The following is a 16,058-nucleotide window of genomic DNA, read 5'->3' as shown; positions in this document are numbered from 1 at the left end:
TGTTGGCCATCAGCCCATGTCTACTAACTAACTAGCCATAAAAATCTTAGTAGTTAGAATAAAGTTATAAACCATAATATCAAGCATCTAATTCGGAGTACCATTTATATGAAGCATGTAATCTTAAGCTTGTAGAAATTGGGAATCCGTTCAATTGTAAGCCTCGGCGGTGCGCTTTTCAACTTAAAAAAAGTCAAATTGTATAAATATGTTCGCAATTCGCATTTTGTAAGTGTAGCACTTAACTCATTTGATCTTTCGCAGCTAAAAAAAAGTCAAATTGTATTAAAAAAAAGTCAAACTGTTTAAATATGTTGGTGGTGCGCTACGGAGTACTCCTTCCTTCCCTGATATTTTGTCCCATTTGACATTTTATGATTTTAAAGACGTTTCTTCAAACGATTATATCTTTATTTTTATATGTATGTGTACAAATTATAATAACTAGATATTAATAAAAAAAATAAAAAATATATATAGTGAGTCAAATCCAATTGAATCCCACACATAGTTTTATTAGCTCTTATCGATTAAGAGTATTTTATGGCCGGTCAAAGATCTTAAAGTTTGACCCATATTTTTGTACAATGGAGCAAAGAATTAGGGATAGAGGGGGTATACATTTTTCTCGTATTTATTGAATGTGATAATTTGCTTTGTTAACAATATTTTACATGAGATAGGAGGTTAAATTAGTTGGCTAGTTCTCCGACTTTCAAACATGAGACTAGGGTTTGTATCACATCAAGCATATTTTAGGAGGGATTTCCTTTAAGATATAGATAAAGTTGGTCTCGCATATATTCCGGACAAAATGTGTAGTGTTACTAAATTTTTGGGTTCTTAGGGTAGATTTTTTGGGGAATTTTTTTTTTTAAAAGGTAGTTAGGGGCTATTCTCTTCAACTTATTTTAGTTCAATTTAGTTCAGCTCCAATCAGTTTAGTTCAGTTCCTAATTTTCTTCTCTCATAAAATATTCAGTTCAATTCAGTTCATCAGCTCCAATCAGTTCTGTTCAGCTTAGTTTAGTAAATCAGAACAGACCCTTATTTTAATTTCCAAAAGTGGTTTTAGTAGGTAATTCTTGACCAAAAAATAAATAAATAAATAAAAATAAATAAATCATAATCCGACCATATGTGGATCTATCATCTATATATCAACATATATCATCTAACTTTATGTAGCTTTCATAAATCATCGATAATTTGATTTTACTTTGGCTTAAAGATAAAATTGATACAAGAACTAATTTAATGAGATAACTAACAAGTGTTAATGACACAATATGAAAAATGACACACGAATGACCATATAGTGACCCAATAATAAGATAATAACTCAATAATTAATTTTTTATAAAAATGATCTTATTTGATTATTAAATTTGATCAATCCTAAAATCCAAAAAGAATCTGAATTGGAATTGACCTAATATTGAATCAACATTTTCCTAATCAAACTAAATAGAACTTAAATGAAATGAAATCAACCCGCTCCAAAGTCATCCAACCCGAAAGTGAGTTATTTGGTGCATATTTTAACAAACCTCGAGAGCACATGGTGCATTTGAAAGTTTACAGGAGTACACGGTGCATTTTTTAAAACTTCACGGGTACAAAAATATTTCCCTAAAATCTTTGTGTCTATTCCATGTTACATATTCATAACAATCGTGCATTTGCACAACCTCCATAGGGGCTCTTGGATAGAGGTGTCAATTCGAATGTTCGGATCGAGTTCGATGAGGTCGGGTTGGGTCAATTTTTAAAATTGAGTCATGTTAAAATGTTGTCTCCAAGCGAGTTAACATGTAAATCAGATAATTTTCGGATTAGTTTCAAATCAAATATGGCTTTTTTACGAGGAAAATTTACCAATCGGGTGTAGTTTGGACACCTCTATTCTCGGAGCCTCTGACAACCTATTGGTTTCTTAGTTACACTACATTTTTAGAATTTGTTATATACACCAAGTGTACCGTACATCCAACTAAGAACAAATACTTAAGTGTGTACGATACACCCAAATATATATAACAACATGTTCCACACTTTATACTCCATATTGGGGAGTGCTTCGTATTATAAAAAACGAGTGTTTACAGCGTGGGAACCAAGTTTCTGACCATTTGACTTGGATAAATGATGGTCACTCTGGAGTTTGGACACTGTACAGTTGCATTGGCATAAAGGCCGTTACACTATTTAAAGTACAGCCCCACCACGTGTCTTTTTCTCTCTCCACCTTCTTCTTTCAAGGTCTCATTTTCAAAAAGTAATTCATTTTTCTTAATTTTTCCAAATTAAAATTCAATTCAATTCTTTTGCCGTTCCAATCTCTAATTCTCTTCCCATCTGAATTTATACGCTTTTCGACATTGTCCAATTCAATCTTCACGCAAATTCATGCATTTTTTCGGTCCAATTATTCCATGATTTGGACCCCCATTAAACCCCTTTTCATTTTACTCAACATTTCACCAAATTAACCCTTGATTTTTAGCTAAAAATATTGGGTTTCTTTAATTCTTGGAAATGAGTAAAAATGGTGAAGAAAAAGCTGTGTTTGAAATTGCTTTAGTTTTTACAAAGAATGAAGAAAATGGTGAAAGTGAAGATGAAGATGAAGGTAACAGATATGAAGTTATGGAGATTTTGGTTGAAGAATTGAAGAAAACTGGGTTGATGGTTGAGGAAGTTCCTGGCCTTTCTCATGAGTTTATTAAGGTAAGTTGCTCAAATCTTGAAATTTACGATTTATTTCTAATAGGGTTAGGAGCTAGCTTTTTTTGGAATTAATAGTCGCATTGATATGTAATTTGAATGAGATTTGTTCGGAATTAATAGTCGCCTTGATAGTGTAATTTGAACGAAATTTGTTCGGAATAAATAATCAAGTTAATAGTGTAATTTGAACTAGTAACGTGATAATCTAATCGGAAAGGAAAGAATATTTGTTTTGCAATTGACCAGTCAAATTTAGTCTCTTCAGTGTTTCGTTTGTTTTTATATATATATATTTTTAATATAATTGGTCAAAGTAGGCAAGTTAGGGTGTTTGATGACTATTTCTTGATTTTAAATATTAATTACATGGATTTGATCTGTTGTTTACTTATCTTTCATTACAAATTGGCCTAATTAGGTTATAGAGTTGTTTATTTTATATAGTTGTTTAATATGATGTTACTTATATATAGTAATATTGCATCAAAATAGCCTAATCAATAACTATATACTAAAAGACACACTAGCAATGACACGTGTCATCTCCTGGTGTGTCCTTAGTATATTTTTATTTTTTAAAATTTTTTTTAAAAAAAAAATATAATTCCAAAAAGGAGATATTTTTCATATATATATATGTAAATAATAATCAATAATAAATATAATCTTACGGTAATCTGAAAAAATATATATTAAAAGGATACAATATATTTAAATAATCACCAAATAAATCTTATTATAACTGTCCTAACATATTTACTACGGTTGATATTAATCTTCCCTTAAAAAAACAAAATCCAAGCTACTCATATATATTAAGGTTGATTTGCAAACTTCCCTTTAAAAAATACAAATCTTAGCAAATTATATTATTATTGTTAATTGATATGCAATCTTCCCTTAAAAAAATAAAATTCTTAGCTAATTATATTCAGATAATATATACTAGGTATTACAATTGATATGTAATTCTTAGCAAATCATGACTATATCAACAATGGTAAGAATTTAAAATAATATGATTAAAAAAAATATATATATTCTTAGCAAATCGTAAACCATTGTTGATATGTAATATTCCCTTAAAAAACATCTTAGCTAATCAGGACTATATTCTCACTATAATATATACTTCGTATTACATATGGTTGATATTCATTCCTTATATGATTAAATCATGCAATATCCTCTAATTCTCTTTACCTTTTTATTTTTATCCCAAATTTTCCAAAAACATCTTACCTAACAGGTCATTATAAAAAAGCTTATAATCAATCCGTCGAATTTTGAATCACAAGCACTAAATAACTTTAAACGTTATTTTTTTCTAATAGCACAAACTTTAAAGCTTATACAAAATATCAATCCGGCGAATGAAAATATTACTATACAGGCTAGGGTTATCTGCTTATGGACTATTCCATCTTTTAATAATGCAAACGATGTACATTCTCTAGGGATGGTTTTACTAGATGAATAAGTATGTAATCTAATGTTTGTCATCATTTTTTATATATGTATAAGTTGTGCTAGCATCTTGCGGAGTTTCAATAATTATGTTTTTTTTAATTTATTGTTTTTTTTTATCTAAATTTAATTGCCTTTTAAATTTCAACAAAGGCAATATCCATTAGTTGTCTGTTTTGCAATGACTATTAACAAAAGTCAGGGTCAATCTCTTTCCCATGTTGGCCTATATCTCCCAAGACCAGTATTTAGTCATGGTCAACTATATGTTGCGGTTTCAAGAGTCACAAAGAAGAGTGGACTAAAAGTTTTAATATGTGTGACAAAGAAGGAAAAATATATCATACTACACACAATGTAGTATACAAAGAAGTGTTTCAAAATTTGCATAATGAGGTACGTAATTTATCTTTGTGTAAATTTAAAGTTTACTTTATTTATTTCTTAAATTTACTTCCTTACTTATTTCATGGTCAACTTAAATAAGGAAAATTTATTATACAATAATAATATCATGGAGATATTTTTACTATGATTTTATTATATATCATAATTATATTATTTTTTTTGAAAGAATCATATATCATTATTATCTTTAACAAGGAATATTTATTCCCTTAAAAGTGATGCGTGATGCGTGCATATAGATCATGAAATTATTTGGTATCTTTAGAAGTGTAAAAGTATTTATGTCTCACTAATTTAGAATATTTTCATTCCCTTGATACATATATGATATATATGTGTATTTTATTCTAAAGCATTTCAACATTTCTATAGAGACACCCAAAAATTGTTCAATTACTTACAAACAATGCAAGAATACATATATTCTATATAATCTTGACATATCATTTTTTAATAAATTTCTCAATCATATATTATATCATTATTTTATTAATTTTACATAAGATATACTATCCTTACCCTTTTTATGCAGTGATTGTATGTAGAAGGACGACCTCATTCAATTGTTATCTTCCTCGATTAAATAATAATTGTTCAAGTTTCTAGAACAACTACCATTGATGATAAAAATAAAAGGCAACGCAAATGATAACACATGATGTGCAATTCAAACATTAAATCTCTATTTTTTTGTATTTTAATTTATTTCTTTAATGATTTTTTCTTGACAAATACTTTATTATTAACAATAATAAAGTGGTCATTGCAACATTATATTACGTCAATTGTTTGTTTGTTCACGCTTTATATTATGTGTATGTTTTGTCAATTTTTAATTTTTTTTTTAATAGACCGTGCATGGCACGGGTCCTAAACTAGTTAGGGTATAAAGTGGTTGTTACTAGCAAGAATTTACTATTCTATGATTAAGACTGGTTTATACTCTGTAGTTGTTGATGATCCTTTATGAATAGCTCAGACTTCGATTGTCCGGGCCGGAAAGAGGTCATTTGGGTGTAATTGTGTGAAAGTATGTATGAAGTAGACAAATAAGGGGGAAGGATTAAGTTTTTGCACTAAGGTGTCATGAGATGAAGATAGAAATCGAGGAAAAGACGTGGAGATCGGATCCTGATACGAACTTAAGTTTCTTAATATAGAAATACGAGTATTGTTTATTTCTGATTTAATATTGTTAAACTTGAGCAGGAACCAGTGTTTTAATCTGTTTCCAAATACAAAGCTACAATGAGCACATTTTAGTTCTGATTTCGGTTATAACTAAGTATCTATATATGTTCAATATTTTTGGCAAATTGAGTTGAAGATTGAAATTGAGGAAAAGACATGGAGAGAATCCTCCTACGAACATAAGTAGTTTGATACAGAAATAGTATTTATGTCTAATCTGATATCGTAAAACTTTAGCAAGAGCCAGTGTTTTAAACTGTTTCCAATGTGTGCTTTTAAGTGCTGATTTTGGCTATAAGTATCTATATAAGTTCCACTCCATGTATATTATTGGGAAATGAATTGGTACTAGTGTGTTTAAAATGGATATTTCTCTCTCAGTTGGCAGCACCTTTGGAGGCTCTAGGAAAGGCTGCAGCAGAATTACAGATAAGGAAACGAACCAATATTGGTATTAACCCATATTTATTTTCTTGTTCCATCGTTCCATACTCAATCTATTCCCTAAAATGTTATTATAACATTAACAATCTTGAGTGTATGACTGAGGTAATGAGGAGTTTAGTGAGGAACTGAGGATCATTAATAAGTAAAATTACTTCCCCAACATCATTCCTTAGTCATTGGATAGCCTTGTAACTGCATATTTGGTGCCTTTTGTTTTATATCTCAGGAATGGACTTAGCTTTTGACTGGGAACAAGTTAAAGCCTTTGCGAGGCAGGCTGATGGCTCATTGTTCAGTTGGTGTGAACGCCATCATTGCTACCATCACTTAATTTATGGAATAGTAAGCATTCTTCAGACTTATGAAGTGTATTTTTCATTTATATTTACTCTGCCTCCAATTTTAGCACATCAGTTCTGAGAACTTTGAATTCTTCCTTTCTCATTTTAGTAATGGTGATTTGAACTTTAACCTTGAATGCTGTTAGCTATGAAGGGAATGCTTTAGAAGTAATTCATCACTCCATATTAAATAATTGATTATTGCAGGTAAATAACAGTAAAGTGGCTGTACCTCTGAAATATGGCTGCAAAAATTTCTACTGGGAACCTTGGGAGCCTCTTCTTCGGAAGCTGGAAACAGAAGGCATTCTTAAACAAGTATTTCCTTTGCACGGTATGAGAAATCCTAATTATTGCTGACTTTCTGCGTTTCCAGTAGAGTATAAACTGAACTTTATGATAACAGATGAACAGAAAAAGAAGGAGATGCTAAGGAGTTGGGCACTAAACTTTTGGGACATTACAAGGCAGCCAATTGATGATATATACCTATACTTTGGAACCAAGGCAAGTTGAAATGATACATTGAATTCTGTGATCTACTTCCATGTTTTCATCGGCTAATATTTACTCAGGCAACTTACAATTTGCAGATAGCAATATATTTTGCCTTTCTTGGAATGTATACTCGGTGGTTACTCTTTCCTGCGGCATTAGGGATTGTATTGCATTTAGTTGACTTTGGGTAGGCGCCTACTCTCCTATCTTAGACTTCTGTCAAATTATTAAGCTCCTCAATCTTCCACATAGCTTGCAATTTTCCATTGACTGCTGTTTATTCTCTAGATCACTACAATTTCTGGCTCTTCCGGTGTTTTTCATAAGTATCATATCATGGGCTGTGTTCTTCTTCCAGTTCTGGAAACGCAAAAATTATGCCCTCATAACCAGGTAATTTTCTTCATTAACAAAAGCATCATTGTTTACTTTTCAATTAAAGATATCAGGAGCATTATGTCTTAACCAGCTCTTTGATGCAGATGGAACATCAGTTACACAGTTGGAACAGGACCTGGATATAAGATATTTGGAATGGATCTAAACTCTAGGAAGCATCCTCTGGAATTCACAAAAAAGTTGGAGGCTGATAATGTCAAAGGGAAAGCAGCATACCAAAGAGATGAATGGTTAGGACGTCTAAAGAGGATCAGAAACGATACAGTCATTATATTGAGCATTATTTGTCTTCAGTTGCCTTTTGAGCTAGCGTATGCTCATCTCTATGAAAAAATTGGATCAGACATCATAAAGTAAGCTTTCTTTGTCTATGCTTTAAATAATGGACTGCAAATTAGAACTTCTTTGTAAGTCTTGAATTGGTATGCTAATATGTTACTACTTTGTTTCAACAACCACCACAGAGTCTTAATCCCAAAATGATTTGGGGTTTACTAACATGAATCAACATAAAGAACCGTTCGCAAAAAAATGGAATAAAGAATGAAAAGTGATAAAGTGAAAGCGAGCAAGAACGGAAGCAGGGTAAACTGAAAACTCAACAAGAGGATTTAAAAATAAAATCTGAGAAAGGCTTTGGAAAAAAAAAAGGCCATGGAGAGAGGGAAAACCTGCGTATGAGAAATCCTTAAGGAAAATAAGAAGATTTTGCAAAACACAATGAGATTAGGTAAAAGGAAAAAAGAGTATATATATTTACTCTTTTATTGTTCAATTTGGATGCATCAGTTTCCTTTTTAACTAATAAATTCTCTCTCTCTCTCTCTCTCATATCACATGGACCCTCGTAATTTTTTCTCTCTATCTCTCTCTACTCCAAATGGTCTAGGAGTCCATAATATCAAAAGTGATGCATCTAAAAAAATGGAGATTTATTTAATTTAATGACAAGTCTCAGCTTAGATTTTCTCCTCTCCATTTTATCCTATTCAACGCTAGTTCCTTAATCCCCAAAAGACGCATATCACTTTCTAATCACCCTCCTTATTTTCCTAGGTCTTTTCCCCTACCTCTCACGATCCCATCCCTTTGCCACTTTCAACCTTCTTTACCAAAGCCTCACTCAATTTCTTTCTTACATGGGCAAACTACCTTAAGCCATTTTCCCTGCTGACCCCTACTCCTCAAATTATCTCATTTTTCATACAATTCTTTTTTATATGGCCACACATCCAACAGAGCACGCATTTTCTCCACATTCATCTTATAAACATGACAATGATTCACAACCTAACATTTCAATACTATATAATATTTTAAGCCTAATTTTATGCGTTGTATTTTTACCTTTAATCTATAGGGCATGCCAGGATCACAATTAAAATCCTGTACTTCAACTAACCTGCTTTTATTCTTATACCAAGGGATTATTTTTCCTCCATTCTATTGGCATGCCCCAAATCTTGTTGAAGAATGTTGTTTACCATTCAATTCGTTTTATCGTGAAGAATATTATCAAACATTCAATTCCTCTCTCTCCCAAACATCTTTAAACCTCAATAGGAATGGCATCGCTACCGTATCATTAAAAAAAAAAATTACTCCACCTCGACTTTTTACAAACTTCTAAAAAATGAAATGGATCTGTCACTTTTTTATCTCATGCAGTAATGCAAATTATGCCCAAAGTATACCCCACTTTACTTAGTATTGTGGAAAAGAAAGGGTGCTGTAGGAAGTAGAATAAACTACAGTAGGCATATTTATGCTACTTTCTGTTAATGGATATTATTGTTGGGAGATCTTGCAAAGGAAAGGCGAATATTTTTTACTTTTTTAAAGACGGTGGTAGTTTATTAATAGAAGCATTAGCTATAAATTCCAATTGGATGTGGAAACTAGAACAATTGCATGTTTAAGGATTATTCCAGTTTAGCAAAAGAGTGACGTGGGTTTTCTGCTGTGTGTGAATTCACTGAGTACAAATAATATTATAACGAGTATGTGTGTTGTATCAAGTAAAACCATTTCATATAGCATAACATTACCATTGTATCTCACTCTCATGTGGGACTGGATGAGGGGTTCGCATTTACACACCTCTACCCCTGAAATTGTTGATAAATTGTTTTCATTAGACCCTTGATTGCAATTGTATAGACAGTATAGAATAATTATTGCTAAATGAAATTTTGGAATAAGAATCCGAATTTAAGACATCCATATAAACAATAAGGGGGATTGGAAGAAAAATTAGTTATGTTCTTGCAAATATCTAAACTTCAACACTTTCTTGCTTGTCCACTTACACGCTTGTTCAAGTCATGTCTAGTATACATGAATTTTACCTTCCAATTGTTTAACCCAGCTCCTACAATCATTAAGCTCATTAGACTATGAATCAGGGGTAGAATCATGAACATGAAGAAAATCTATTGCTTACTTGCAATCTAAAGAAATGATCATTCTCTCTATATCTTCTCTTTTGATCTTGTTGAGGCCTTCACATATTCTCATAAGATCTGCAAGAAGGCGATTAATAGAATAACTTTGTTTCTGGAAGCCTCTACACCAACTACAGACCTTCTGGATAAACCACTTGGCATTAACGAAGGAAGTGTTAACATATACCATAAACCAACCATAGGGTGGAAAATCCTATTCAACGGGAGTGTTTGGAAGAATTAGAATTAGAGGGAGGTACAAGGCATTGGAGAATAGAAATTTCAACCTTAGGCAATTTGCTTTGTGGAGGATATGGTTAGGTGATTCCTGATAATCCGCTTTATGATATGATTGTAGTGTTTCTGGTTTTATAAACAAAGAAAGTGGAACTAAATACTCCATTTAAGTCCTTTAACAATGTGGGTACTAGTTAAAACATTCTCTACCAAATCGCCTTACGAAGGTCTTGTGGAATAGCTGGATAGACAAGAGATTCAGATAAATCAAAATCTATGGCTAGGATGGCATGGATTAATTCTTGTATGATGACGAGGGGGCAATTAGGGCAATAGGAATTTGGATAGATTTGACAATACTTGAGCAAGCCTCAATGGAGCACCCTATCCCTCCAAGGGATCCATTTTGGAAGCTTGATGCTTTTCCATAACTGCTTAAGGTTCAAGTTCAAATTAAGGGCTCCAATATTTGCTGCATGTGCCCTAGAAAAAGAGAAGTGCTGTGGGAAAGGAAGCGAGAACAAGGCATTAAGGTTTTTAATTTTATTTGTCATGATCTTAAGTGGGTGGCAAGTAAATTAAAGGCTGTCTAGATCCCTCTCACCCACACAAACACAATCTCTTACCTTCATAGTCTCTTCTAGAACAAATGGTGTTTTAATGAGATTGCTACCTGGCCTTATACCTAGCCCAAAAGAAGTCCTTTGCTCGTTACGAAGGCCCAAATACTACGAAGTATTAAGCAAGGTGGTTCCACTCCTTGCCAAAACTCTTCCTTAGAGGCAGTATAATCATGGACATACTTTGATCTATTACTCATTTACTCTCTTGGGCTATATCAAGAATGACATTATGACTTCAATTTGAAATGGTTTTACTTCTACACGTATCTCCGTTAAAGCTCATACTCCCTCATTATACAAAATATGAGTGCCCAAGCCTAATAAGAAGTTTATTTATGGTTAGAAAAAGATTTATTTTGACAATGGAATTTTTTTTTTATCAATGTGGAAATACTAGTAGCTGATTAATATGATCAGTATTTTTAACTGAATTTTCCGAAAAAAATTCAAAAGGAAGACATATGTCATATGTACAGAAAGCTAGAAGCAGTTACTTTCTAATTATTATAGTTAGTTGCCAAAAGGGGGCACCAAAAAGTAAATAAAAATAAATAAATAAATAAAAACTTAAAATGTAAACGTATTGCTGCTACCTCCTGTCTATTTTTGCTGATTAATTAAACTATTATATACTGTATATATTTACTTGAAGTATGTGTGCATATTATTGGATGCTTTAATTATACTGTAACATGATTTATTGCACTTCATGTAGTAACAAAAGCCATATCATTATTCCATGTTCAAATTTTGATAAAGATTTCTCACTGTCTTTCCGCTTCCGCATTATATAATATTTATCAAAGTCCTGCATTACAATGATTATGTAATTATCTATTGTTTAACCTTGATGATAGAGCATTTCTCTATTAATAGAGAAATTTTATTCCTTGAGGTGGAGATATTATTAACTACTAGTAGCAGCATTGTTGCTACAAAAATAGAATAATAACATATAATCAACTTTTCTGGTTAATTTGATAGGTTTGGGCTGACGGCTGTTTACCTACTTCTTATTCAATATTTTACGCGATTTGGAGGGAAAATTTCTGCTGATCTCATTAAAAATGAAAACATTGACAATGAAGAGTATCAAGCAGACAGCTTAATATACAAGGTGAGGAATGGGAACAGATACCTAAAGTTTGTTTATTTGCTTAATTTTGAAGGTGACTACTAAAGCAAATTTCCTTTGTTAACATTTCTTTGCAGCTGTTTGGGCTTTATTTTATGCAGACATATATTGGAGTTTTCTATCATGCTTTGCTCCACCGCAATATTATGACACTTCGCAAAGTTTTAATCCAGCGTCTGATCGTCTCTGAGGTTGACATGGTTTTTATTGAACAAATATCAGATTCTACTTCCACTTAAAATTGTGATTGTAACTGTGATGTGTAACATGTTTGTAGGTTTTTGAGAACTTGCTTGAAAATTCTCTGCCCTACCTTAAATACAGCTATAAAAAGTTTGGAGCTGTTAGGTGAGCTTTATTATCCTTTTGTTTTTATTTGCACCATCTTTACATTTAATTGAAAGTAATACAAGTTAGTGTAGCTGTTAGATCACCTTTATGTTTGTTAACGCATTTACCAATTATCAAGGCTCAAGAAGAAGCATGATAAGGGGTCATCAATTGGGAAGGTAAAAGTGAATTCGAGAGTAGAGAAAGAGTATCTGAAATCTGCTTACTCTGCCAGCATTGGAGGAGAACTTGAAGATGGACTGTTTGATGGTAATACTCGTAATTTTGTTATTACAAGCTTACTTTATTTGTTTTTGAATGGCTTAGTAATGTAGCTTTTGATGCATCCGAAGAAACTTTACTGTCAAACTGTAAACTATATGCAGATTTTCTGGAGTTGGCTCTGCAGTTTGGAATGATTATGATGTTTGCAAGTGCATTTCCCCTCACTTTTGCTTTTGCTGTTGTGGTGAGTAGTTTATATTGGAGTTTTCTATCAATCCTAGTTTGAGGCACCAAGTAAAAATCTATAACTAGATGTTGGTGCAGAACAACATTATGGAAATCAGGACAGATGCTCTAAAATTGCTTGTCATGCATAAAAGGCCTGTTCCTCGTGCTGCTGCTACAATTGGAGCATGGTTGAATATATTTCAGGCAAGCTTTCAAATTTGTCAATCTTTTTTGTGCTTACTGCAATTATGCATCCCCTTTAACATGATTTTTGGTATTAACCATTACAATTCCAATGCATAAATTTTTAGTAATATCCTAGAAAGATGTTGCAAAATATAGTATGATTCTCAGCAGTCAGCATTTATGTTGAATATTTTTTGTTCTCCATTTATAAGTAAACTACATTACTGATTTGATATGGTTAATGTTTTCTGAATTTCAGTTTCTAATAGTGATGTCAATATGCACCAACTGTGCACTTTTGGTTTGTTTATATGATGAGGAAGGGAAATGGAAATTAGAGCCAGGGCTTGCAGCAATTTTGGTCATGGAGCATATCCTCCTAATTATAAAGTTTGGCTTTTCTCGCTTTGTCCCTGAGGTAAACCTATGGTGGTCTTGTACTATTCCTGGAAAAAAAAAAAAAAACAGGAAAGTGCTTGTGTAGATAATGAGTACATAAACGTGCAATTCCTATTTCGCAGGAGCCTGCATGGGTTAGAGCGAGCCGTGTGAAGAATGCAACACATACTCAAGATGTGTCTAGAGAACTCTTGAGGACCATTTCTGGTGGAGAAAAGATGTTGAACCCTGCAGAAATAACGAACTGACACCAAAAATGCTCGCCTTGTACATTGGTATATAAAAGTTTTGTAGGATGCCTTGTAGATGGTACATATAGTTATACAGAAATGCCATTGCCGTCTGTGCCCTATATCAGTGTGTCATCTTTTGATTCTTGTTATCTTTCTGCCCAGTCTTTTGCTTGAAACTGTACTTGCTTCAAGTTGTACAGGACTATAGGTGGGTAGTGGATGCTCACGGGTTCTTTTAATCTCAAAGAGAAAAGAACAGAATTTACAGTAAAGCCGAAAACTTAGAATTTCTTCCAGATTTTGTTTTGTTGCTCGTTGCTTTGATGACTAGAACCAATATGCAGTTTTTCTCGTCTATTTGATTTAAATATTTTGGAAGAATATTGCAATAACAGTTAACACACGTAGGTGGTGGTTTGGAATTTTCCTTGTAACCTTAAGGTCACAACTCGCAAGGTTAAATCTTTGAACGATGCTTGGGTTAGAGGCAATGCATGGTTCGTGCAGGCGGATGCACGATCCACATGGTGCATCTCTTCTAAAAAAAGGCGGAAAGAACATTGCATAGAAATATAAATAACATTTAGTTTAAGTGAAAAGAACATATTATAGAATTGTAAAGAACATATTATAGAATTGTAAAGAACATTGTATAGAAATGTAAAGAATATTCCGTTAAAGTGCAAAGGACACGTTATAAAATTGTAAAGAACATAACGTTTAGTTAAATAATGTTCTTTACCTTCATGTTCTTTGATTGTCAGAATAATGTACTTTTATTTGTGACATATGTTAATTGTTTATTTTGAAATGTTCTTTGAATTTTGTCTTTAGATTATGGTGGTTGAATAAAAATAATGTTCATTACATTATATTATCATTAAAGGTGATAAAAAATTCGGGTCGGGCTAGGCTATAACATAATATCTCGTGTCCAAAAAACCCGGAAAATGTAGTGGGCTTTTCGGCTTTTTTTCGGGCCAAGTTTTGGATTTTTTTTAGCTAAAAATGCAATTTTAGGCTTGTCTAAACCCGCCCTATTTTCGGGTTAGATCGGGTCGGGTCTAGTCGGGCCGAACTTGATCACCTCTAATTATCATGTTTTTAATTAATATTACGGATGTTCTTTAGATATATATAAAGAACGTGAAGTTGGATGTTTTTTTTACAAAATAGGTATATGTTCTTTATAAAACAACTATATGTTCATTACAATACAACTCTAATTTGGATTTTCGACTTTTTTTCGGGCCGAGTTTGGATTTTTTAACTAAAAATTCATTTAAATTTTTAGGCTTGTCTAAACCCGCCCTATTTTCGGGCTGGGCCGGATTGGGTCGAGCCGAAATTGATCACCTCTAATTATCATTTTTTAATTAATATTACGGATGTTCTTTAGATATATATAAAGAACATGAAGTTGGATGTTTTTTTTTACAAAATAGGTATATGTTCTTTATAAAACAACTATATGTTCATTACAATACAGGTATATGTGATGTTCTTTATGAAAAAGATATTTGTTCTTTACAAAACAAATGTATGTTCTTTACTGAACAACGGAATGTTCATTCCACGTTTTCAAAGAGAAAACGGATGCATGGAGCATCATGCATCCGCCTCCATAAAAAAAATTTCAGGTTAGAGGATCCTTACTCTTTCCCCCTACTTTCAAGTAATGTAGATTTAACATTTTTTTTCTGTATATAAGATAATTGTTGGTAATCTCATTCCATTTATCAACTTTACAAAATTATGAGGTGGTGGTTTGGATATATGTCACCTAAGTTAAGGTTATACATAGATATATGGTGTGTTCGTGCTTTATAACCCTACAATCATGTGCATGGTGTTATGAGCACACAATCAAGCCTCGTCTCCAACCACATCCCTGAACATAACACTTGTATCATTTGGGATAGATAACTTACAACAAGAAATTCCTTTCATTCTTGAATGTTTGGCTCGTTTAATGTAAACTTTTGTTTCTAAGAATGCATGTAAATCTGAGTAGGCGTAAAAAAAAAAAAAAAAAAAAAAAAAAAAAAAAAAAAAAAAGGTTAAAAGGTGGATGCATGTAAAAAAAATAAAAAAAAATAAAAAAAAAAGTGCGGATAAGGTTAGAAAAAGTGTAAAAGGTATAGTATTAATAGTAAATTAGGTTTACAAAAAGAAATAAATTAAAGTTAAGTAAAAGTGAATCGAACTTTTTAAAATTACTCAAAATAAAAAGCGAGAACTTTCATAAACGAAGGAAGTATTAGCAATGGAAAAGCTAATACACTAGGTTTTCAAAAAAAAAAAAAAAAAAAAAAAAAAGCTAATACACTAGCTAGCCTCCAATGTTGGATTTTAAGGAATATCAATGTAAACATGGTTTTCAAATAAGACATGCTAATTAGACATATAGCATTTTCAAAATTTGTTTATTTCATGTATGTATATACAATTGTTTCAAACCATTTACAATCTCTCAAAAGAATTTTTTTTTTTTTTTTTTTTTTTTGACAAAGATACTATTAATGAAAAGCATGAAT

At 32.0% G+C, this 16,058-nt stretch overlaps 1 protein-coding gene across 3 annotated transcripts; it reads left to right on the top strand.

The window, feature by feature from the left end:
• The first annotated feature begins 2,206 nt into the window (after window positions 1-2,206).
• LOC110738154 (anoctamin-like protein At1g73020) lies at window positions 2,207-13,817 on the top strand. 3 transcript variants are annotated; one of them, XM_021918527.1, is made up of 17 exons: window positions 2,715-2,730; window positions 4,443-4,593; window positions 6,178-6,247; window positions 6,470-6,585; window positions 6,792-6,918; window positions 6,991-7,091; window positions 7,178-7,269; window positions 7,371-7,475; window positions 7,565-7,834; window positions 11,770-11,902; window positions 11,998-12,111; window positions 12,198-12,268; window positions 12,390-12,520; window positions 12,637-12,719; window positions 12,800-12,907; window positions 13,149-13,307; window positions 13,411-13,817. In XM_021918527.1, exons 2-17 carry the CDS (start codon window positions 4,513-4,515, stop codon window positions 13,534-13,536), a joined length of 1,887 nt encoding a protein of 628 aa, XP_021774219.1. In that variant the 5' UTR covers window positions 2,715-2,730; window positions 4,443-4,512; the 3' UTR covers window positions 13,537-13,817. The 3 variants fall into 3 exon arrangements, with proteins under 3 accessions (XP_021774217.1, XP_021774219.1, XP_021774218.1); XM_021918525.1 differs by lacking the exon at window positions 4,443-4,593 and having other exon boundaries at window positions 2,207-2,730; XM_021918526.1 differs by lacking the exon at window positions 2,715-2,730 and having other exon boundaries at window positions 3,710-4,593.
• Window positions 13,818-16,058: the final 2,241 nt, after the last annotated feature.

Source organism: Chenopodium quinoa, unplaced genomic scaffold (assembly GCF_001683475.1).
Source record: "Chenopodium quinoa cultivar QQ74 unplaced genomic scaffold, ASM168347v1, whole genome shotgun sequence".
Taxonomy (NCBI): Eukaryota; Viridiplantae; Streptophyta; class Magnoliopsida; order Caryophyllales; family Amaranthaceae; genus Chenopodium; species Chenopodium quinoa.
This window is presented reverse-complemented; position numbering and strand designations above follow the sequence as displayed.

Coding starts and splice junctions, on each gene's coding strand:
- LOC110738154 (XM_021918525.1), top strand. CDS start 2,539: ATGAGTAAAAATGGTGAAGAAAAAGCTGTGTTTGAAATTGCTTTAGTT. Junction 7,476..7,564: donor AATTATGCCCTCATAACCAG/GTAATTTTCTTC, acceptor TCTTTGATGCAG/ATGGAACATCAGTTACACAG. Junction 11,903..11,997: donor CAGACAGCTTAATATACAAG/GTGAGGAATGGG, acceptor ATTTCTTTGCAG/CTGTTTGGGCTTTATTTTAT.